The sequence below is a fragment of the Python bivittatus genome, unplaced genomic scaffold (assembly GCF_059951505.1).
Source record: "Python bivittatus isolate LINGU-HERP-01145 unplaced genomic scaffold, Pbiv_v1 ctg000200_np1212, whole genome shotgun sequence".
In the NCBI taxonomy this organism is placed as follows: domain Eukaryota; kingdom Metazoa; phylum Chordata; class Lepidosauria; order Squamata; family Pythonidae; genus Python; species Python bivittatus.
This window is the reverse complement of record NW_028277040.1, coordinates 1662346-1687880: the sequence shown is the minus strand read 5'-3', so window position 1 is coordinate 1687880 and position 25535 is coordinate 1662346. Positions and strand designations below refer to the sequence as shown.

Here is a 25535-nt window from a genome sequence, read left to right as displayed (position 1 = left end):
AACATTCCCTCCCTAAACACGTCCCCACCCCACAAAGTCTTCTGAGTTCCCGCTCTCCATGTTGCAGTTGGCTGGCATTTTTCCTATAGGTGTTGCTGCTCTGAGGACCCCACCAGGGAAAGGGGGTCTGGGAGGAAGTGTGTCTTGAGAGGGAAGGAAGCTTATGATAGGGCATGGAAGCATGTACGAGAGAGTGGGCATCATTTCTGTTTCCTGGATAGAAAGGCACAGGAGGGCCATGCAGCGTGGATGAAGAACTCAAGGGGGAAGGGAAGCAAAGGAACAGCAGATCCACAGTCTCACCTTTACTGCAAATATTCCAGTGTCATTCCTGCCTAGTGGACACATATGGAAGAGACCTGCACCCTTCCTTTAACCTGGTCTCTGTTACAAGTCAACTCAGCATGCTATTACCAGAACAGTTCCAGTTCCATATAAACTATATTATTTATGTTTGGGCTGCATAATTTTATAATAATTCAAACTTATGAACAAATAAATGTTTGGTTATTCTATCCCACTGATGGGGATTCGGTATAATATTAATTAGGTTTAGGTACCAAGCAGTTAAGTAAGTTTACTATGGAAGCTTTATCAGAGAGTCTGCAGGTTTACATGGATTCCTCTTTCCAGAAATTGTATCACTAAACATTGGTGGCAGACAACCAGCACAAGGAGAGGTGATTTCTCATCATGTCTAATGGCTTACATAAAATTAAAGGAAAACCCATGCTACTATCCCAAACTGAAACCTCTTGTTCCTTAATCTTGGCCTTGAGCATTTTGCAAGAGCAGAATGTTACTGCCCCTCTCTTTAAAGACTGGAGCTTAGCGTATTTTTGCATTGGTCGATCTGTGACATATCTTTTCTGTCTATTTGGGCCAACAATATTCTCCTGTGCTACAGCTTTGATCCAAATCACTGTCTTTCCAGGTTATTCTTTCAAGCAGAATGTTAAGAGCTGCCTGGCAAGATCAGTCTCTGCCTAATTTCAATGGGCATAGCACAGCTGCCACAGACAGCCTCTTTTTCTAAAGATCCAAACTGTTGCCAAGGAAGAGGAGCAAACAGGAACTACCTGCATTAGGGTTATTATTAGCCTTGCTGAGGCTGAAACCACTACATGTGGAAGCCTGCTCTTGATGGAAAAGTAAACTAATTTCTTCAAACATATCTATGAACTGCCTTGCACTATATCAATTGCTTTGAAAACTTTTGTTGAAAAGTAAATAATAACAATAATAGTCTGATTATAAACAACGATATAACACAGCCGCCAAAATGATTCACTGGAACTTCTGTAAAAATTATCATCTGCCAGTAATGAAAAATTGGTGGGAACCTATAGCTGAAAAAGTATTTAAAAATGAGCAGCTTAAAATACTGTGGGATTTCCAAATACAAACTGATAAGGTTTTGATGCATAACACACTAGATTTAACTGTGGTTGAAAAGAAGAAGGTGTGGATAATTTATCTGGCAATACCAGGGAATAGTAGAATAGAAGACAAAGAATTGGAGAAGATCATAAAGTATCAAGATCTGAAAACCAAAGTTGAAAGATTATGGCATAAACTGGCAGTGGTGGTCCCAGTGGTTATCAGCCCACTGGGTGCCATACCAAAAAACCTTGGGCAGCACTTTAAAAATTTCCAGCTGTCAATTACAAAAGGTCACACTGCTTGGATTATGCTGATACATTACGACATCCTAGGTTCTTGGGAAGAACTTAATGCAAATGAAGGCCAACACCAGCTAAAGAACTGGCAGCTGTGATTTCACATTGTTGTGTATATAATAACAATAACAACAATAATAATAAGTGAAGCTAGTACACCATGAAGGCTTACTGAATACTGAAGAGACCAAACTGGCCTACAAAAAAGACCAAATGAAGAACAGAACAGAGACATGGCGAGGCAAAGTATTACATGGCCAGTACACAAAAAAAAAAATATCAGGCAAAGCAGATAACAAGAAGACCTGGCAATGGCTAAGAGCAGGAAAGTTGAAGAAAGAGACAGAGGGGCTAATTCTGCCTGCACAAGACCAAGCCTTAAGAACAAATGCATACAAAGCCAGAATTGAGAAGACAGCCACAGACAGCAAATGCCACCTCTGCAAAGAGGCTGAAGAAACAGGGGACCACCTAGTTAGCTGCTGCAAAAAGATTGCACAGACTGACTACAAACAATGACATGACAAAGTAGCAACAATGGTACACTGGAATGCCTGCAAGAAATACCATTTGCCTGCAAGCAAGAACTGGTGGGACCACAAAACAAAGTAATAGAAAATGAAGACGCTAAAGTACTCTGGGACTTTAGGATTCAAACAGACAAGCACCTGCCACACAGCACCCCAGACTTAAAAATTGTTGATAAGAAAAACAAAAAACTCTGGATAGTGGATATTGCAATACCTGGAGACAGCAGAATAGAAGAGAAAGAACTGGAGAAAATCACAAAATATAAAGACCTGCAAATAGAAGTAGAACGACTATGGCAAAAGAAAGCAAAGATAGTACCAATAGTAATAGGCACCTTAGGTGCAATCCCAAAACATCTGGAGCACCACTTGAAGACCATGGGCATTGACAAAATCACCATCAGCCAATTGCAAAAGGCAGCTTTACTTGGAACAGCTTACACCATGCAATGATACTTTTAACACCATCACAATCAACTTCTGCCTATCCCAGGTCCTTGGGAAGGACTTGATAGGTGGATAAAAATGCCAAATCCAGTCTAAACATCTGGCTGACTATGTGGCCAACAATAACTGAAACCATATTGGGAATGGAAATTTTCTCTGGGGAATCTGGAAAAGATGTTCTGACCTTTTCTTTGAAAGATATAAGGATTTTGACTGGGGATAACTGCAAGAAAACATTTTTCTTAAAACATGGTTCAGTTGAATCTAATTTAGAATATTCTATTTTAATGTTTCATGATGTTCATTTTTTCTGTTTCAGACAACTGGGTAATCCAGGTGGATTTGGGATTGCTACCTGCAACTATATAGCAATATCTGCAGTTGAAGAATTGTTTAATAGTTTGCTTAGTTATATTGGGAGCACATGAGTATAATCCTTGGTGGGCTGTTCTGGAGTCATCTTTTCATTAACACTGATCTAAATGAGGCTATTTTTCCAATTATAAAGATCACCAGATTATAATGGAACTTGGGGCTAAAACTAAAAATGAACTTTTTCACTAGCTACAATCAAGATTTCAATAGTGGTTTGGGTCTGTGCCTCATACCATAAAAATCTGCTTAGGACAGATTGTGTTCTAACAATATTGGGGCTGCCTCTTGCACTAGGATTAACATCATGTTCAACTATTCCTATAAATGTTATAGAATCCATGCTATGTTTGCTTAGATTCCTGCAAACATATTTAGCACACGATCAAAAACAGGGCAAATGAAGACATATTTACTTGCTTATGATCCTTAGATGCTTCAGATATTTTGTCCACATTGAAAAGGTAGGCTATAGAAATGCTAATCAAAGCAACCTCAAAGTGGTCAGCATATACAAGGCAAGAATATATTTTTTAAAAATGTGCAAATTCTTACAGCAATTGATTATGTGCCATCGAGTTGGTATTGCACCTGAGCAACCCCACAGATAGATATATTTTCTCCATGACGACCTGTCCCCAGCCTGGCCCTACAAACACTGCTGCTGTGATTGAGACTATCCACCTTGCACTGGTTGTCCTCTTCTCCTCTGCCCTTTTACGAAGGAGATGCTGCCTGAAATATGCAAACATGTTGATTTTAATTTTTTATGTTCTTGGTACACACATGTCTTTTTTGTATTGGTGTTTTATTTAAATTCACCCATTTTTATATTTTGTGAGGATGAGAGTGAGGCAAATGGGCAGAGCACAGGAAAACACTAATTTAGTAATGTTTTACAAACAAACCAAAAAGGTAAGAAAAACAGAGCGGCTTTCTGAAGTCTTAGAAGGAACTGAACTTGAGGCTGTGCAATTATTTTGAATTTATGTTTGTCTGTTGCCACCTAGTGGCCAAAGTCTTTAACACACCGAATAACAGGGATACTGTATAATACAGTACTGTATGCTACTTGGCAGTAAGCCACCCCACCCCCATTCTAGAAGAGTGATAGATTTATGTCTTTGTTAAATGTAAATAAATTGTTCTTAGTTAACCTATTTTTTTGATGTAGCTTCCAAAATATTTCCAAGTGGGAGTCCCCAGGTTAAGAATGCCCAGGTTACAGACGGCCCATAGTTAAGAACGGAGCCTATTGTAGCAAAATTCAAGTTAAATATACAAATATTCGAGTTAAATACACAATGGTTTGAGCTCATTACACAATGCTACTTATAGAGTATTATACAATAATACTGATCTGGCTTACATACAAGTTCAACGTAAGAACAGATTTTGAGAATGGAACTGGGGACTACCTGTATTACTACTGAGCAATGGCCAATTACAACACAGGGCCAATGTCCTCTCTTCCTAATTCAAGAAGTATTTTAAAAATCAGAATATATAAATATTAGATAATTAGAATATACATTTGCAAAATACTTTCTTTTGCTTTTATTTTTGGTTACGCCATGGGTACTGAGCAAGATTCTTTTCCTTAGGTAATGTGCATACAGCTTTAACAATTATTTAGAATTGACTAACTTTTCTTTGACAACTCAGTTTTTGCATTAAATTAGCAAATTATAAGTGATGCTGAGTTTTTAATAATTTGCATTTATAATTTATATTTTTGTGCTACTCTGCTGTTATTTGATCATGTGATCAAAACACAAATGAATAAATATTTAATTAATTATTTATTAATCAGTGGATTAATTAGTATATTCCCTGTACTGTGACAAACTATACTGTAACCACAGGAAAATATTATCAAATCTTTGAAGATATACACCTAGTAGAATAGTTTCCTTTCTTAAACAGGAGGTGTCACCATTGTCATTCCACCTGAAGATAAGAAGCTTAAAACTGTACGAAATATTTCATATTTTTTAATTAGAAAACTGCAGTAAAATCAAATGCCAATATTTGAAACATTATGCCCACACTGGACACATCTTAACAACTTTTAATGCGTAACAACACTTAAAATTAACAGAAATATTCTGCTTGGTACAATAAGATCTGTGAAGCTATCACTCCAAAATTCTTTACTATTAACTAAGTTATTACAAAAATAATTTTATTATGATGACAGTTTACTTATTAATAGCAAAGTCCTTTTTCACAATCTTGAAAAAATGGATATGACTGTTTTTAATAATAAGGATGAAATGAACTAGTGTCAACCTCAGACCCAGGATTCATGTTATATAGATCTCCATATCAAATTCATAGTCCATGCTAATTAAAGAATAATGATGGAATGTTTGATTATTTAATTTATAACACAGATATGAAAGTATTTTTGTCTTATTTTTGCCAGACAAAACAAAAAATACCACCCATCCCCCAAACTCCTTAGTAACAATACAAAGTTAAAAAGAAAAGCAACAGAAAACAAATGTAATATATAACTTCTGGGGAAGCATGGCAGACTGAAGACAGCTCCGCTTTTTTGGAGCTGACAACTATGGCGAAAAGAGCAGCTGGTGAAGAAACAGCCTCCTCGGAATCCCTCTCCGGATTAAGGAGAAGACAAGGATTGCCCACAAGTTTGCTCCATACAGAATCTCCCTGCGAAGTTAGTAAAATAATGATCGCCAACAGGTTTGACAGTTCCGGAAGCCAGGGGAAAAACATTATGCCTAAGCCGCGGTTTGGCACCCTTCAAAGAGACACTGGGTTTGCCTACTTCCTCTCTTAATTACTTTAGGAAGCTGCTTTTTACTGATTTCTTAGAAGTTAAGAGCCTTCTGAAGAGCAAGTTTTATTATGCTAGGAGAATCTCCTTCAACCCTGGATGAAAGAAGTTTTATGTAAGTGTAAAGATTAAAAAGAAAATATTTACTTTTGGGAAACAGCAAAAGGGAGACTAGAGTGTGAATTTTAAAAAGTTAAGGGGCTAGATGGACTTGAAAGAATATTTCCTGTGGGGTGTTTAAAAATTTATAAAAGAATTTATGAAGTTGCTAAAATTAATTGTAAGAAATCCTCCCATGGGAAAGTTTTGTGGACTGGAAAATAAACAGATGATAAGAGGAGACTTGAAAGTTGTCTAGAGGGAACCAGAGAAAACAAACGGTTACAGTTAAAGGAGAAGAGACCCACTAATACAATGGAGCATATTATTTGATTATATAAGAAATGAACGCTGTTTGAGAACAATATACTCAGAAATTACTCACAAGATTGTCTGATATTATAACAGAGGATATAGAAGAACAAAGGATTTTATTGGACAAAACAGAGATTGAGGCTGATTTGAATGTGGATTTGAAGTTTAAAAAAATGCCGGATTATAAAAGTGATATGGAAAAAGATGCTGTGGATTTGAAAATTGATTATAAGAGTGAAATAGAAAAAGATGCCAGAATGGATTTACAAATGAAATTAGCTGATGTTATAATAATTAAAGGGGCACACAAATAATAGATCAGAAGAGTGACTTGGAAGGCCTTCTTATTTGGGATTTACAGAAGGAATGTGGTAAATCAATGAAACTGTTTCTGAGAGGAGACAAAGAGAAACTATTGAAGTTGTTCCTGAAAGGAAACAAAGAGAAAATGATAAAAAAATCAACCTGTGGTACACTATCTGACAGTATTAAAAATCCAGCTTTTTAAAAGTAAACAGAAGATTTACAAAGTAAATTTATTTGATTATGGTCAAATATATACATTGTGGTTTCTGGTAGCTATCAGTGGGATTTCTTTTTGACCAGGACTGAATGATGAGGTTTTAAGGATCTGTTTATTAGTGGGGAGAGATTTATTTTGCTTTACTTCTTAGAGAAAGTGATGAATTGGATTATAAAATGGATTTTTTTGATTAAGGTTAAAATACATATGTTATTATTTTTGGTAGCTCTTAATAGACTTTTGTTGATTAGGATTGAATGATGAGTTTTTATACTTTGATTATTGATAAGGGATGAGTTATGGGAAGAAGAGATCCTTTTTCTTTTATTGAAATACTAGAGAAGGTGTTAAGTTACTGAAATTGCTTTTCCAGAGGGACGGGAGAGTCATCTTTTATATATTCTCTTTTTCTTTTTTCTTTCCTTTTTTCTATCTCTTTGCATTTCTTTTTTAATTTTCTTTACTTTCTATATTTTCTTTAGTTTGTATTAGTCTTTTATGTTTGTACCTGTAAACTCTAATAAAATTATTATTTTTAAAAAAGAAAACAAATGTAATATATAAGAATATTACTTGACAGTACACATGATCTATGCAGGTTCATCTATCTATCTTTCTGTCTATCTTGAGGGGAAACACAAATATATTGAACATCCCTATACAGTATCTCTCCCCAGAATAACAAAACTAATCTATTTTATTAATTTTTTTAAACTTCACAAGCTAAAAAAATTATGACCAGATTTGTTTGTTTTTCATAGAATTGCAAATATGGAACAGGCCATTTTGGCCATTGAGTATAATACCCTTTCCAGTGCAGGAAATTCAAGCATCCTTAGAAGATAATTGCCTATATCCAATAAACAACAGCCTGTTGCCTCTCTTTAAATGGAGTCTTTATGGCCTGCTCTAGAATATTCCCGCAGCTAGCCATTGCAACATAGTTTCCAGCAGGTCTTGGAATGTTGTGATATTGTTCCTTTGACAGTGGAATTTCTTGGTTTATTTGATTAATATTTCCAGTGATATACACATGTGACATATGATATTATCAATATTTTATTTTATTTGTATATTTTAAATCCAAATGTTAAAACAAAGGTTGGGCCACTCAGTCATTTGTTATTGGAGCTGTTTATAAGCCCAGTAAATAAGTCAATAAATAAAATAATTGCTATCAAACCAACTGGGCTATAGTTCCCTGGATCTTCCTTTTCCCCAATTTTGAAGGCATCTTCAGTGAGCAGGTGATTTACAGATTCTTTTCTTTTTATTTTCAACGTATTTAAAGAAGTCCTTTCTGTTGTTCCTTTGCCAATCACAGCTCATTTTGAGCTTTAGCTTTCTTGACACGATTTCTACAACACCAGATTTTCTGTATGCTTCCTTGGTGACCTGCACCTCTTTCTACCTCCTCTATATGCCTTAGGGACTACTGGCACAAGATCAGATAGATTTCTCAAGGACTGGTAAAAATGTCCATTATTGAAGTGCGGCGGGTTTGGTCAGGGAGATGTTAAAGTGAATTCAGTGGGAGTTACAAACATAAATAAATAAATAAATTCACAGACTCATGCACTGCGGAAGTGGGATTGTCAGTATAATGGAGACTCTTAAACTATTCAATGCAAAATCCAAAAGAATACAAAACTAATTTTGTTTGTTTAAATACTAATTCTCAGAATATGGGACATATACAAGATGAGTTGAATTCTTAATACAGGATAGCAAATTTCAGAAAAGGCAATGATATACCAAGAAAGTAAGAAGTAGTAAACCAAAGAAGTTAAAGGCATGAAAAAAGAAGAAATATAGCTAAAATTAGTTTGCACCAATACCACTCATTACTCCATTCCATACCATTTTTCCTTACAAGCCATCCTTGTTTTTGCCACATCCATATACTGCTTCATAAAGTGTTCTTCTCACTTTATAAATTCCATCCAATCACAACTTTCTTGTCATCTCCTTCTTCTCAACCCATTCACTCTACATATAATTGTTTTGCAATTCAGTCCTCATTTATTCTCTTTATATGACCAATCATCTCACTGTATTTATTTTGTCTTTATCACTTACCATTGTGAACAATTGCAATTTATATATAAATGAAATTAGAGTGAAAAATTAGAGTAGACAAATATGTACCTTGGCAGAATGTTTACTAAAGATGGGGAAATGGATGGAGAAATATTAAAAAGGCCAAATGCCAGCAGAGTGGAAGTGGGTAGCATGTGCTCTTTTATGAGAAGTGAACATCAAAAAGATAAAAAATGTCTGTGTGAAAGAGCAGGTGTCTGCCTACTTTACATTATGGAAATGAGAGTTGGGTATGTCTAGAGAAACATAAAAGTATGTTAAATGCTGTGGGAATGAGGAACCTTTGTGTCTGGGAGTTAAGAATGAACAGCTTCCTAATAAATGTGGATTGAATATCAAAAGTAGGAAAAAATAAGTTAAGGTGCTTTGGTCATATAGAAGGAATGTATGAAAATAAAATTACAAACAAACATATAAAAGAGGGAATGGACTGAGACGAAGGAAAAGACCAAAAAAGCTGTGCTTGTATGGAGTTGATGAGATCCTGAAAAAGAGAGGTGAGGATTTCTTTGGCATACTGCTCATGTTCCTTTTCTGTACTCTGCATGCTGTTGGTTATCCCCAAAGGGAATAACATGATGGGTATGCACGTCTGTGGATACAGTATGAACTGATGTCAGCTGCAACAATTGTTAAACATGAAGTATTGTATGGCTGGTGTGGGTCTTCCGGGCTGGAAGCCTCCGAGCCTTCGACAATACATGAAGCATTGTAGATTGTGTGGCTAATTTAAAGACTGCTAAGCAGCAACTAAAGAAGCTCACCAAAGAAACTAGTTCAACGTTTGGGATACTATCACAAAAAGATTTTCTTATACATCACCATGAAATCTATCTTGGCAGGATGCAAAATAAATAATACAGCTTTCCAGATTATTTTATGTAATGAACAAATTTGTTACAGTTTAAAGGTTACTAGCAATACTTTGAATTGCCCTGCACTCACACAGTTTTCTTGGCAGTCTTATGGAAGTGGATTTGGTTACTTCCTCCTGGGAAGGTTTATTTAAAAAAAAAAAAATCACGGCCTGTAACACTTACAGAGCTAGCACAAAAAAGAAAAAAAAAATCTTACATCTGAATGGATTGCAACAATATGAGAAAACGAAATGACAGCAACGATTGCATTCAAACAGCTAGGTAATTAATTTGAAGAATTTTAGAAGCAAGCTTTTCTAATTTTAGAGGTAAGGATTTTTCATTTGGATATACCGCTTATAATGAAACAATATCCGGGTTGCAACCCTTCAGTGCGAGGGAAATGAAGGTAGCTGAACAAGGTGCTAAACATTCCCCGCATGCCAAAAACGAGTGGATTCTGGGGAAGACTTTGATGTGTTTCGTTTGGGTGAGCGTTAAAAACTGTTGGTTTGTTTTTGATGGGGGGATTCAATCAGAGGAGCAACCGATAACGGGCCAAGAACACCTCCCTGATACCTTCCAGCGAGGAGAGAGGCGACAGTCTCAAACCGAAGAGACCCGCGTTTCGCCTATAAAGTACACCCCAATGAAAAGTCTCCTCCAGGGCACTGACCACCGAGACGGCGAGGACAGAGCGGCGCCAACCTCAGCACCCCGCCAATCATCCGGTTAACGTAGGTTCGCGCCAGTCTTCCTAAACTGACAGCGCGAGTCCCCGTAGAGGGTGGCCGAGCGGTTACCCGGGGCAACCCAAGAACGCGTCGGGGCGGAGCTGCTGGAGGGGAGGCCAACATGGAGGAAGCGGCGACTGTGACCACCGCGGAAAGCACCTTCTGCCTGCAGCGTATCCTTGGCTTTTTCCTTCGCCCTCCCTGGAGAGGCGGGGTGGAAAGCAGCAAATCGTACTGCATAGGCGAAAGGAAGGAAGCGGGGGGTCTCAGCGGGTTTGGAGGAGAAGACAGCCGTCCCCAAATCTCGCTCTTTGCTCTGAAAATCTAACAAGACTCAAGACATGATCTCTGACTAGATGGATAAAGGCTTGGCTCTGTGATTGCGGTTGTATGCAAGCTGATTGGGAGTGCGTGTGCGTCCTACTGAATTTAGTGAGACTTACTCCGAGTAGAAACATAACTGGATTGTGTTGTTTGTATCTTGAAACAATTTACCTCTCTATAAAGGGGTAAAAGAGGGTAATATCCAAATATCTTACATATTAAAGATTACATAAACAAAAAGAAAGAAAATATGATCTTACTTGCATTAAATATACAGATTTTAAAAGGTAACAGTATAATCCTTTGGCTGGCAATAGTTGCACCTGGCACGTTTATTTAAATTACTTTTCATTACAACTTTGCATTTATTGGTGGATTTACAATTTGTGTAGTCTATAAATGATGCCCATATTAAAATAGCACAGTTTCTCCTGTCCCTCTGGTATTTGTATTTGGTGTGAATAGTTATAATTAGTTTTCTTCATTTTGTTTAGTTTTTTAGTTTTCTTTCTATGACAAATTAGTTTTTTTTCCCCCTGGGATGAACATTTTAATTTGTATATAGAGTTGTATAACATCTGACAAGCTAGGAGAGTTTTCCTAAAACCTACCAACTACCCTGTTGTAGGTAAATAGATTGCACTATTTACAATTTTTAAAAAAAAAATTCTCATTCATTTTCCTTCAGGTTTTCAAGACTGCTTTTTCATATAAAAGCTGAGAGGGGGCAGTCGTTTCTATGACACCTATTAAAGGCATTTTACAGTAATGTGCAGTCCAGTACTATGCAAGTTCACTTTTTTTCTTTTACTGCTTTGGTGAAGTAATGGAAGGAGTAAAAGAGTTCCACTGAAGCTTCAGGCATTTCCTTTGGGTAAAGTTACCATATATGATAAGGCAGAAGAATGTGTGTTTCACTTTTTCTGCATTAGTTTGTTATTCAAATTGCAAAGCTTGTTTCTTGGAAAATCTCGCAGAGCATTCAGCAGATCTTTCGATTCTTTAAGATTCAGCAAATGGGTGGGTGGGCTATCTTAATGGACCTTTCATCCCTTCAGGTAAGATAATTATTAATCCAGACTTCTGATCGTGACAGTGAGATGGTGATGAACCCTTCCAGTTTCATCATATCCTCCTTATATTTCAGGGTCAAAGCAAGCATATATCTTCTACAGTATATGTTGTGCCAGTGATATGTGGAAATAGCTACATGTTGTCATGGTTGCTATGGAATTCTAGGTTCACACTGATGGTGCAGCCCTGATGATGAAATCTCCAAGAAACATTTTTCCTAGAGTCTCTAACTACATTCAAGATAACCTGCAGCAGTTTATAGAGAGGCTGCTTGGCAAATAGGTAGATGGTAAATCAGTTGAATCCTCAAAGGCTTAACTTCTGCATCTGAGTGGAAAGCCTTTTGAACGAGAGTCATTCTCCCCCTGTTGCCCTCTGTTCTTTTCTAATACTATAAATGAATATTCAGATAGACATAAATGGGTCAGAACAATTCCAATCTGGTCTTCCACTCAGGACTCAGAAATGCATACCAGGTTTCCTTCCTCTTCCACAAATGAGTCATGGATGATAAATGTTAAACTAGAATGGCATAGCGCCACTAGACTAGAGGTTAGGCTGACAGGCAACCTGGATTCTAATCAATGGAGGGGAGTATGGCCAAGGAGTCAACTTTCAAAAGTACTCCTAATCTCTCCTGACCTGACGAATACAGCCCTCAGCTGTTTCTGCCTTTATTCTGCCAGTCAGAATAAAGTAATCTTCTTTCCCCTCCATCTTATCACCCAGGACATTGCTATTCAGGGTAATGCATATACTTACAAAATGAATTGCATGTGTGTTTACAGAATAGTAAACAATAACCCTGTTAAATTAACCATTAAAATGCCAAACAGAAATATAGACACTCAGGTTTATTAACTCATCTGGTCAGATCAACTATGATTTAACTAGATTCTGCTGCTTTTCATTTATTTTATTTACTTATTTACAGGACTTATATGGTTGCCTAGCTCATATAATGATTCTAGGCAGCTCACAACCACCCATAAAAACAAAGATAAAAACAAAAGTACCTTCTCCCCAGGCACCAGACCAAATAGCCTCCCAGCTCAACCCCCATCCTAGCCCAGTATCTGGGGGAAGAGCCAGGTCTTCATGGCCTTCCAGAAGGCTAAAAGAGTAGAGATCCCTTGGATCTCAGGTGGGGGGCTATTGCAAAGGGCTCAGGTGGCCATGGAGAAGGCACGTCTTCAAGGTCCCATCAGATGGCAACATTTAAGGGAGGGGACATGGAGCACACCCACCCTATCGAACCTAGTAGGATGGGCAGATACCCTCAGGGAGAAGCAGTCCTCCTTATCCCGCTCAGGTTTCTGAGGATAGCCACCCGCAAGTTTCTCAGGCTCCTACCCTGGGCTATCTTTCTATCCTTGGGCATTTCCTCTGACATAGTTTTCACTGTTTCTGCTTCCCTTACAAATGAGTTTGAAGCTGTCCTTTGATTGTCTTCATTTCTATCAACCTTGAAGTGCCAAGGACAGACAAGTTGGGGATAGGACCGTAGGTTCTTTGCTCCTAAACATATAAAGATATTGTGAATTTGGGAAATGAGTTTAAGGGTTGGTTTATTTGCCCAACCAAAAGCAGTGCCTCATATTTTTCTGCAGGTATCAATTTATTAGGCATGAAAGCAAGCTGGGTGGCTTTGGGCCAGTCTCACTCTCTCAGCCTAACCCACCTCACAGGGTTGTTGTGGAGAAAATAGGAGGCAGGAATATTTGATATGTTTGCTGCCTTAAGTAATATATAAAAGGCAGGATTTTAAAAAATCTAATAGTAATAATAATAACAATTAGATGGTGATTTCAAGTGTATATGAATATGTGTCAGTATACTGCAAGTACCTTTGAATTGGTGGGATGCGGGCAACAGTATGTTGGCTTGCAAGGTAGCCTCTAGATTAGAGATCCCAGCTATGTCTAAGGCTGGTGACCAAGTCTACACCTTCTCTATCTTACTAAAAAGCACTGTTATGAATGAATGAGAGAAAATGTATGTCAGAAAATATTACTTGATTATTATGAATACATATGAAAGCAGAAACCTGTAGTTTTGTGATATTTGCATGATAGTGAAAAGTGATCATGGAAGAACAAGAGATGAGTTTTCAGAGAAATTATAGCACATGCTAAATGAATGTGATCCACGGGAAACATTCCCTGTTTAGATGACATGAATGATTGAGTGAAAACAAGATGAGAGTACAGAAAAAGTGATTTGACCATTTGGAGATCCAGTAATGAATGAGATTGGTGAGTATCTGTTTATAAAAAGTCTGTTTGTTTTGAATATGTGTTTTAAACATAAGTTTTTATAAGTACAAATGGCAAAGGAATGGATATAAATCTGAAAGAATTATTTGATCATTTATGACAAAAGATTTAGATAAATTGTGTAGGATACAAAGATAACTAAAAATTCTAAACATGGGACAGACCCTTACTTACTAGTATCAAGAGTAAAAAAAAAAATGGACATCAAAGAAAAGGGAAAAAGGGAAAGAAAAATAAATGGAAGTGGAGAGACTGCAGAAAAAGACAGTATGAGTCCTGTATGAAAAAATATTTGAAGATAGATTAATTTACCAAGGTATTTACCAAGGTATTACCAAAAAATATTTGAAGATAGATTAATTTAACTGACAGTAGATAAGGAAAAATAATGCAAATGTCAGTTTGGAAGACACTGAAAAGATCACAGAAATGTGTAGAATTATGTTAACAGGAAGTATGGTAACAGACGCTTGGTGGAATGATGAGATGAAAGAAGTTGTGAAGAACAAATGCGTATGATTGCTGCAAAAATGAGGATGAGAGAAAGATATTGTTTAATGGTTGCAAAGTATGAGGGAACCATTACCTAGAGGATTTTCCCATGTAAGCTCCATTGCAAAAAATAGGTATCTGCACTGATGCCCTAATAATGGCGAACAGCCTGACTGATTTGTGGGACAAAACTGAATTTCAGTTCAAACATTAAAATTACAATCTCTCCTTGAAAATCAGCAAAAATCTTAATATGTGGCATAACTGTAGAGCTAGATGGGGAGTGAACAAAGCAAAAATAAAAGAGTTTGAACATCCAGATTTACAGCAAATACCCAGTGCTAGAGCCTTGAGTCCTGTTGATTTTGAGCAAATGCTTATAGTGTCTCTGATTCTAAGAAAGAAAGCTAGCAAAATATATTACTTCAAAATCTTTCTGCCAGAACACTGTGATTTAAGAATCTTGGTGAACACATTTATTGTGAAAAGAAGTAATCAGTCACAAAAATGCATGCTTCCATTTCCTCTTCAATTCTTCCTACCCTGGCATTTTCCTATCCGGAATGTTTGGATAAAAATATAATGTATTTCTTCATCCTCAGGAATCCATAATCAAATATCAGTGCTTTAGAGATATTTAAATTTGGGCTTGGTCTGATTTAAAAGAAAAGTACTTTAATTAAGACATTACTTGAATTGGGCCTTAATTAGCCTAATTCAATTCAGAATTTGAGCAAACCATATCTTCAGTACTAATAAGCTGTGCAAAAACTCAGTAGTACTATTTGTGCAATTGCTATTCATGTCCTGTGGCTTGTGCAAAAGAGCTAATTAATGTGGTCATAGTGGTTGCCAGTTAACATTTTCAGTTCAGATACCAACATTTTCTGAAGTGAGCCCATTAATTTTTTTCATTTACTCTGAAAGTTATTTGGAAATAAAAAGAAATATATCATGGGTCTATTGCTCAGGGAAAGGAACAGTGCGAGATATGAATATGTAGCTACATAATATTAATTTCAGGAAATGCTGCTTTCAGGGCAAATCATACTGCCATGAACAGCGAATGCATCTTAATTTTTACTTCTGCTGCTACAAGGACTACAGTTAAGATTTTAAAAACTTAGGAGAATGCAGCAGGGAAAAGATTTCACATTTTGGTGACCAGGGTAGATTATGCAAATTCTTAAAACTTTGTTCAGAGCAGAATGCTGCTATGTGAAGGCCCATTTAATAATGCTTCACATCAATAAATTATTTATGCCTCCATAGTTACGAAAAGTTGTATTCACTGAAATTATGAAGAAAATCTTCTAGTGAATTAATATTAGAATTAACAATATTAATTGTTTAATTATTAACAATAATTAAAATAGCACTATGTATGTGTATCAGGTATGATATTAAATCATGTTGTAACCAACACAATTTCATGTTCTAGTCTTAACTAAACATGCAGAGGTTACAATAACTGAAGGTTCTGAAGATGACTATCAGTATGAAGAGGTAAGAACATAAAATGCACTTTATGCATAGGATGTTCTGATCTCCCTGATCCATCATCTGATCTTGCTATCAGATCTTGATAAATTAATAGTAAATATCTCTTCTCTAGCTCTCTCTCTGTGTATAAAATCAGTATTATGAAGTTGGAATTTATTTTGATCTAATTAGGAAAAGCTTTTTAAAAACTTTGTGAACATGAGCAATGTAGTAATGATCATCCCTTATATATGAAGCAGGAAGATAAGAAATGGAAAAATGTATTAGCCAGTACAGCTGCTGCTAAAATATCATTATTGCCAAACCTCTTATTTTATTTTTAATAACCTCTAATAGTAAATTATTGAGAAATCAAAATCTGTGGCAAAAGATTATTAATTTTCTTATATGTGAAGATAAGCTAATGAGAATTCAAACATGCTAAATGCAAGTTGGACAACAAATGGGTGGCTTGTCAATTTCCCACCTTAAATCCTATTACCAAGCCACATTATTAAAATGATTATTTTAGTGCCACTATCTAAATTAGAATGATTCAGCTCCAAAACTGGAGCAGTTTAATGTGGATGGACAAGGAAGATATACCATCTCATTAATGGAAAAATTAATTCTGGAATAAAATTAGGAGGCGCATGAGCCCTGGGGTCTCCCTGTTAGCATAGTAATTAGGCATGAGAATTTTGATTAGATGCCTCAAACTTCAGATTTCAGAGCCCAGGACCAACCTAAAATGAACAGGATTATTTCTTTTTACAGAATGTCATTTTTGGGCAGCAATTTGGTGTTGATTCTGGAAGTCAAACACCCTCCTTGGTTTCAGTGTCTGCAAATTAAATACTTCCAAAGTTGGGATAAACAAGAATTTTTCAGGGTCTGTCCAACAGAAAGCTATTATTAATATGTCATTAATTCACCAAATTGTATGACTTAAGAAAGACAAGTCAAAGGGTAAAGCTTATTTTATTGAATTCATGGGAAAACAAGGTGGGAGGGAATGTCTCAATCTCTGTTCAAAATCAGTAAAAAAAAAATCTTTCCTCCCTAAAGAAAATGATAAGTAAGCCAGAAAAATACTATTCTTCATACTATTTTACTCCTGAATCATATTTATGTATTCAACTGCAGAGAATATCAAGCTTGCAGAGCTCAGGTTCTTTACATATTATGGATTTGTTCATAGACAAATGGTTACTGGGTAGATATCATGAATACTGTTTCTAATATAACATGGAAAAATCCAATTTCAACCTGTATGATAATTATTTTTAATAGATTCAAGCAGGTCTCAAGCCTCCTCAAAAATCATGTTGATCATGACTTTTTAGAAGAGTCAAGATCGTCAGGGCAAAAGGGGAGATGTATTTTGTTTTGAGCTTTAGACAAAAAAGCCTTATTCAGAATATTTAATTAGAACATTCTAAATTGGCTGTGTTCCATACAAAACTGGAAAAACCTCAAGTAGTGTTTGTTTTCCTACATGGAACAATACTTTTCATATTCAAGCTCAAGTACTTTTTAAAATGGTTTGTAATTCGGAACATTAGGAACTCAAAGCATACTCCTGCTCCCTTATTTTTTATCATTAGGCCACAAAAAATAGGTGGATAGTAGAGCATGCTCACTGTTACTTACCATCCAATCTACAGAAAACTTGGCCAAGACTTTTCTTTTAAAAAAATAGCATGCAGCCTGAAATCTGTCAGGAAGAACATGCTCAAAAACAGAAGTAACATGATTTAACAAGCAGCTTGAAACCTCAACATCAATAAGAGCATTCACAAAGAGCAGACTCCAAAACTCATTAAATAAATAAAAATATATAGACTTCACATGTTATAGGCAACAGACAAATATTACTAGCAATACTTGTTTAAGTTTTTTGGGATCACTTAAATGTTGTCTTGCTGTAAAAAAACCCCACATAACTCAAGAACCCATATCTCACCAATAGCAAAGGTGTTTTAATTTTTTTGTAAAAATTTTAAAAAACCTCTGAAACAAGTTTAATGATCTTATGGGAAAAGAAGAAATATTGACAAGAGGGAAAATATGTTTGGGGTGTTTTTGAGTATCACTTCTTTCCCCTTCTTTGCCATTTACATCCTTTTTAAAACTTAAAACAAACTTCTTTCTTATTGACTATGTCAGCACCAGAGTTGGCATGGTTTTTAAAATCTGTTTTAGAGATCTGAAGATTCATTAGTTTTTTCTGGCAGATTTTGACCACTAATTGTTTTTGTCAGTGACAAAAGCAGGTTGCACAGGTTACCTCAAACATCTCCTTTTTCACATAAGTGCATTATGGTTTGATTAACTACCCTGATGAAATGAACAAGAGCTGTTTTAGAATTGTGAACAAACTACAAATTAGACGGTTTGTGTGCCTAGTCCAATCATGGTTCTACTTACCTAAATGCAATATTCCCTGTTTAGAAATTGCTTTCTGGGATTTCAGACAAAGGATCTTTCCAGATCTGATATTTAAATCTTATTTGGGTGACATGCTAGAGACTGAAGCTGGGTTCTAACAAATGCACAGAATGATACCTTCTGCACATGAGCCCCATTTCAGTTCTGCCTTTCCTTGCTAAATTAAAAGAGTTTGTGATGCTTAACACTGAAACATTTCCCCTCTTCTCAGTGAGCATACTAATTTTATATATATTTATAATTGCGACTTAGATTCCAGCAGATGAGGATTTTAGCTTCCAGGAAGGTGATGAAGATCTGGCAAAAGCTTTACACACAATGCAGGAACAGACCATTGATGCCCAAATTATGGTAAGTATGTTATACATCAAAATAGGAGGCTATGTTAATTTGCATGAGTTCATAATAAATAATGTAATAAAAATGATTTAATATGCAAGATTCTGCATAGCTGACTTGAGAAAACAAGCAGTTTGTATGAGTTGAGCTATTAGACTGGGTAAGATTGCCTTATATTAAGGCTAAGACGTATAGATATTTGATATTCCCCCTTTTTTCCCTCAAATGTGTGAATTTCTCAGGGATGTCCATAACAAAATCTAACTATATATTAATGAAGTGCAGTGTTACATGTGTACTCATCAAACCAACACAGACTCTTCCTCCACACTCTTACATAATGTCTATTCTCCCCCTACAAAGTAGTAAAAAAAGTAGGGCTACTATGTTTTGACTGCAGACATTATGATGGTAGCAAAAAATATCATCTAATCTAATTTAGTGCCACGTAGACTTGTAGGAGAGGGCCATATAGGGGAGGAGACAGAATAAAAAAAAAAGAGGAACAAAAGGTGAGGCCACTAGAAGGTGAAGAAAAGGAGAATAAAATTTTTAAAAATTCAGATTATAGAATCCAACACAATTCTTGATGTTTGGCCACACTTGGACAAAGTTAACTTCCAGACTGTTGCAGCATAAATTTTAATCACAATTCATTGAATTAAATTCATGACTATACTTGTGAAGGTACTCTAATAAGCTGGATAATAAGAAATAAACTATATATCCTATATATCTCACTGTAATTTACAAGATAAAAAATATTTCAAAAAATGTTTTAAAATATTTAAAAAATATTTTCCTGAAACAAATGATGAGGCAGATGGTGTTTCTAAAAGCATCTCCTGAATTTTTCTTTCTAGGCTCAGCGGCCAGGCCAGATCACTAAACAGTCCTTGTCTGAAACACCTGAAGTTGTAGATGACTTTCTTTGCAATTTTCTAATCAGAATGGGAATGAACAGGACACTAGATTGCTTTCAAACTGAATGGTAAAGCTTTCTTATTAAATAGGGGATCTTGTATTTCAAATTACTATTCATTTTTGGACCTTGGAATGTTGCTTTTTGGTTTTGTTTCTGTGCTTTCATACTAGGGATTTTTTTTTCTATATGTAATTTTTGAGTCTGCCATTAATTAGAATACCAATATTTTAAAATGTCAAGCCAATAAAATACCCTTTTTAAAAGTCAAGCCACCCCGACTGCTTAAAATTTAGTTCTATTCTTCCATATCCTAAAATGGATGGTTAATCTGGATCATAAGGTCTAAAACAGTGCTAATATAACCCTGTGCAAAACAAAATTGAAAACTGGTACCAATAAAACTATTGCTGAGTCAGAAGACTCTCTGAATTGCAACACCAGCCTAATCCCACTTAGCAGCAAAAATGGCCAGTTGGAATTGTGGGGCTGGGAGTTGTTCACTGTGCCTGCACTGCCAAAGGGGAAAAAGGTTAGGTAGATCCTAGAAGTTCAGAGATTCAGAAGAGCTTGATGCTAGCAGGGGAAGGATGGCAAAAGGAGGATTAGGAGAGAAGTGTGGGTAGTTATATTGTTTGAAGACTCAGAGAGTTCTGCAGAAGAAAGCTCTGCTTTCCTCCATTGGGAAAATTAAATTAGCATTTGGTAGCTCCAGGCCTTCTATAGTGAGGGAGCTGCAGATAATATGAGACTCTGTTTGTGAACTTGGGATCTATGGAACAAATGGGATTGCTGTATTTGCTTTCTGCTGCAAGGCTGCTTCCCTGTCTGAGCTGCTTGAAACTATGGCTGTCAGTTTGGCTACCTGTTCATTAGATCCATGTTCTTCCTGGTTGGTCAAGGCCTCCAGGGAAGTGACGTGTGGCTGGATTCCGGTAGTGATGAATTCACTATTGAGTTGAAGGGTTGATTCTACTTATACTTAAGGAGGCAATGGTCTGCTCCCTCCTCAAAAATACCACTTAACCCAATGGTATTGGACAATTTCAACCTATTTCCATTCTTCCATTTCTTGGGGAGGTTGTTGAGAAGGTGCTTGAGCTCTGGATAAAACAGATTATCTGGGATATCTTACAAACAAGCCATAGATTTTTTAAAGGATTAAAAATAATATCCAGCTATTTGATTTAAAAATTATATCAATGTACATTCATCATCTCTATTATAAATCTGAAACTGATAAGAGAGCTATTGCTTTAAGAGACCGCAATGGTTATGCAAACTGGAGACAAAGTAAGGCAATATACTGGTATAGACTATTGATTTCTCTTTCTAGACATGATGGGAATAAGATTTGTGTTAAACTACTCTTTAACTTTCTCCTTAAATGTTTTATTATAAATTTTGAAACAAAACTTAACATTATTGACAATATCCCTTAAAAAACTTTGTGCTAAAATTGTTACTAGATTTAATTGAAAGGAAGATGACCCACAATTTCACATATTTCTCCCAAAATAAATATATATAAAATTCATCTGCAATGCCCTTGTTAACCTGGGGTTGCCAATTTTAGCTAAGATCAGTCTTGAAGATGCCTCTTCCTCAGTAAATGTGTTGTGGTTGCAAAAGGCCATATTTCCCCCATCCTCGTCCCCTGCCCCAGAGAAGGCCAGAGATGAAAACTATATCAACTGAATTACTAGCTACCAATTAAAATTAATTGCCTGTAAAATAAAGCACTCCTATAAAATTGATTCCCCCACCTTAACATACCAATCACACCACATTTTCACATAAAAACACAAACTACTGTTTCTCTCTGTTTGTCTGGCTGCCTGTCTGTCTGTCTGTCTCTTGCTCTCTCTCTCTCTCTCTCTCTCTCTCTCTCTCACACACACACACACACACACACACAGATTCCTTGTCATCTTTCCAGCAGAAACAGCAAAAAAAGAAAAGGGAAAAAGGGTAGGGGTAAAAATTGGGCGAAGATAAAGCGAGAAGAAAAGGTGGCTAAATGGGAAAAAAAGAGAAGTGCTGCTTAGATGTTTAAAAAGGTTTAAAATTTATCATGAAAATGGCTCCTCTTAAGGGATCTTCAGAATTATCTATGTAGGTCATATAATTATTAGTCTTAAGGGTGGAGATTTAGAACCCTGAATTCATGTTGGTTCACGGTGCTGCTGAATAAAGATAAGAACATTTTCACAACTATTTTTTACCACGGAAGAATTATTTCCTTTATTGCTTAACTTAGATTGATGAATCTGTTTTTATGCCTAGAGGACTTAGTCAGCTGATGAGAGAGTATGAAGAGATGGAGGGAATGGTTTTCAAATTTCAGACACAAAATTGAGTGAGATAGCTAATTGCTTAGAAGACAGAAATAAGATTTTTAAATGTTCTTGACAGATTAGAGAAACTAACAGAATGAACTTTAGCAGAGACAAATGCAAAGTTCTTCACTTAGGAAATAAAAATAAAATGCATAGATATAGGATGCGGGATATCTAGCTTTGTAATTATATTTGAGAAAAAATAATTTGAAATAGTAGTTGACAGACTGAATATGTGTCACCAGAGTCAAGGTAACTTAAGCTGCATCAAAAGAAATATAATTTCCAAAGGACAGGAAATAATTGCTCCCCTTTATTTGGCTTTAGTTAAAGTACTGTGTCTAGTTCTAGGCGCCATACTTTAAGAAAGGTCCTGATAAATGGTTCAGAAGGCCAGTAAGAATGATTAAAAGAGCTAGAAATGAAGTCCTACGAAGAAAAATCAAAGGAGCTTGTTAAGTGTAGATTTCAGAAAAGACTGAAAGAGCAAATACCCCAAAAGATGTCACAGTACAGAAGCTGAAGCTTATTCTCCCTTATTTCAGAGTGGAGGATACAGAATATTAGATTTAATTTATAGAAAGGTAAATTCCATCTGAATTTTAGAAAAGAGAGTGAATTGGCAATAGAAAAGTTACCTGTGAAGATAATCGTCTTGCCTTCACTGGATGTGTTGAAGTAGATGCTAGATAGACATCTCCCTGGGATGGTTTAATATGGTTTCCTGCATTGAACAAGAAGTTTGACTGCATAGCCAAAATGGTCCCTTCCAACTACATGATTCAATGCTAAAATAGAAAGAAAGGACAATTTGTAATTCCTTAAATTTATGTTATCAACCACAGTCAACTCAGTCCCATTTCCTTCAGGACAGTATATTCTATATGAGCACCTCTTTCCCATTTCAGTATCTGTCTGAAATTTGAATGAAGTGTTCCTCACTGATATTTTTTAATAAATTACTTAAAATTTCATCAAATGTTCAGTCCAAAGAACAGTGTTATGGGTATTTAAAAACAGCTTCTTGAACATAGGTTGAAAGTTCCAATATTGATTTCCATGAGATTTGTCAACTTTATCCCCCATACTAGTTCACCTTGTTTAAAGTTATTTTATTGATCTCTGATATTAAACTTTGATTTGTGCTATTTTATTGTGTTGTTACTGGTTTGTATATTTTTAACCTCATTTACAAAAATGAGGCATATAAACTGCTCAGACTTGGTATCAGTTGGAGAGGCATGTAAGCCCAGAAAACAAACAAACAAACAAATTGTATTTTCCTGAAAAACAAAGATAAGTTTGTTTCTGAGTTTTGTTCCAAAATTGGGGCTCGAGTCGATCTGGGATGACCTAAACCAGACTATTCTAGTTCCGGAGCTCTAGATCTAATCTCACAGTTGGATTGCACATTCCTATACTTGTTCCTATTCCAGAGCTTTTCTTTTTCTTTTTGTCTGAATAAGAGTTTATCTTTATTCATCTTTTTTCACTTATCCTGTCAGATTTAAAAAGGAAGCTTGACTCATCATTTCTTTGTTTAACAACTAGACTGACAGGTTTTCTCATATATTCACATTAGGCAGTCAATTCACTGAACCTTGTAGTGGGAGACTTGATATATCTCAGTGTCCAAATTTCTGGTCTGTCATAGCCCATGAAAGGGCTTATTTAGTTTACATTCTTGTATTTCCCTACCGACACTGAAATATCTGGGATTAAGAATATGATGATAATCTCACATTTACAGAGATTCAGCAGACTTGTAAGGATTTTATCTTCTATTTTTTTTAGAAAAGCAAAAGAATGTAAGAGGAAGAAGAAATACATTTCTGAAATACACTGAGCATTTAAAAATACTCTGTCAAAATTTTTCTGTAAGATTTCCCTTCTCTTTTTAAAAAACTGGTTTCTTTCGGAGCTTCTCCTCTTTTCTGTAGGATACAATAGAGCCATTGCGGGAAGGTTTTTTTATGCCACCTTCCATACAATCACATCTTGACGCAGTTTACAATAAAAGTGATTAAGATGAAATAATAATAAAGCATGTTTTTTTAAAGATATTCATTAAAAATATTTGAAAGAAAGTCAAATAACTTTATGCTTGAAATATTGATATCCTAAATTCTAATTAATATTGATAGAATATTTATTTCGCTTTTCTTTATTTCTAATACTCTTATCCAAACAATAGAATGTCAATAATTTGAATTAATATTGTACAAATATAATTGTATCAAAACAATATAATGTATCAAGATTTACAACAATATAATAAAATGGGGGGGGGGAGTTTGAAATAGAGGAAACTAACAAAACAGAATCTTTAAGAGCCAGTTTAGTCTAGTGATGAAGGTGGCAGCCTAGAAACCAGGAGACAGTGAATTCTAGGCCTCCCTTAGGCATAAAGGTGGCTGGGTGACTTTGAGCCAGTCCCTCTCTCTCAGCCCAACCCAGCTCATAGGGTTGTTGATGTGGGAAAATAGGAGGCAGGAGTATTAGGTATCGTTGCCACGTTGAATTATATATATATAAAAAGTGGGATAATAAGAATAAGAATAAGAAGTAGTAGTAAATCACTCATTTAGAGAAGATACTCTAAATGTGCCACAATACAGTAAGATATGTTCTTCTCCATCTTCTCTTCTATTGCCATTTATAACATGGCAAGAATGGTCCAGAAACCTCTATCACAAGACAGTGAAGGACATATATGAAGCAGTTCCAGGTTTAATTTTCTTTGAATAGGGAGGTGACCCATGTTCATCTTGATCACCTGATAGTGCTTACAGAGGCTGATTATTAGAGAACAAGTGTCAGGGATTCGTAGAGGTCTTATTTTATCTTTATTCCCACCAACCTTTCTGAAGTTTTTCTCTAATATACTAAAGAATGAATAGAGGGAATTTTGCCAGGCTTGGTTCATAATGCTCTTTTCTCTGCCTCCACAGTCCAGGAAGGGGCGCAACTGGTGTACAACACAAAGCTGCGCAAAGGCCCTCCTAGCCACAGTTGCCACCTGCTCCTCAAGCAGGAGTTGTGAGTCTAGAAGGACCCCCAGATTGCACACTGGGTTTGTTTGGGGCAGTGCCACCCCATCCAGTACTAAAGATGATAAAGTCCCAGAACCAGAAAGCCCAAAAACCCAGAGCCACTCAGTCTTGCCAGGGTTCAACTGAAGCCTGTTGTCCCCCATCCAAAACCCCTACAGCCTCCAGGTACCAGGACAAGACGTCAACCACATCACTTCATTCGTCAGGGCAGAGATATTTAACTGAGTATCATCAGCAAAGTGATGATACCTCACCCCATGGCGATGAATGATCTCACCCAGCAGCTTTATGTAGATGTTAAATAGGAGTGGAGAGAGTACC

The 25535-nt window shown here is 36.1% G+C and overlaps 1 protein-coding gene across 4 annotated transcripts in view; it reads left to right on the top strand.

Moving 5' to 3' along the window:
• SPAG16 (sperm associated antigen 16) overlaps positions 1 to 25535 on the top strand; it is a 336494-nt gene that overhangs the window by 30568 nt on the left and 280391 nt on the right. For 2 of the 4 annotated variants that reach the window (XM_088135583.1, XM_088135582.1), the window contains 2 exons: positions 18814 to 18912; positions 19764 to 19891. In XM_088135583.1, the coding sequence (XP_087991709.1) occupies positions 18880 to 18912; positions 19764 to 19891 (161 nt within the window). In that variant the 5' untranslated portion in view covers positions 18814 to 18879. Of the gene's footprint in view, positions 1 to 10116; positions 10636 to 16087; positions 16135 to 18813; positions 18913 to 19763; positions 19892 to 25535 lie in introns of those variants that run through there. The other 2 variants (XM_088135581.1, XM_088135584.1) reach the window with 2 other exon arrangements.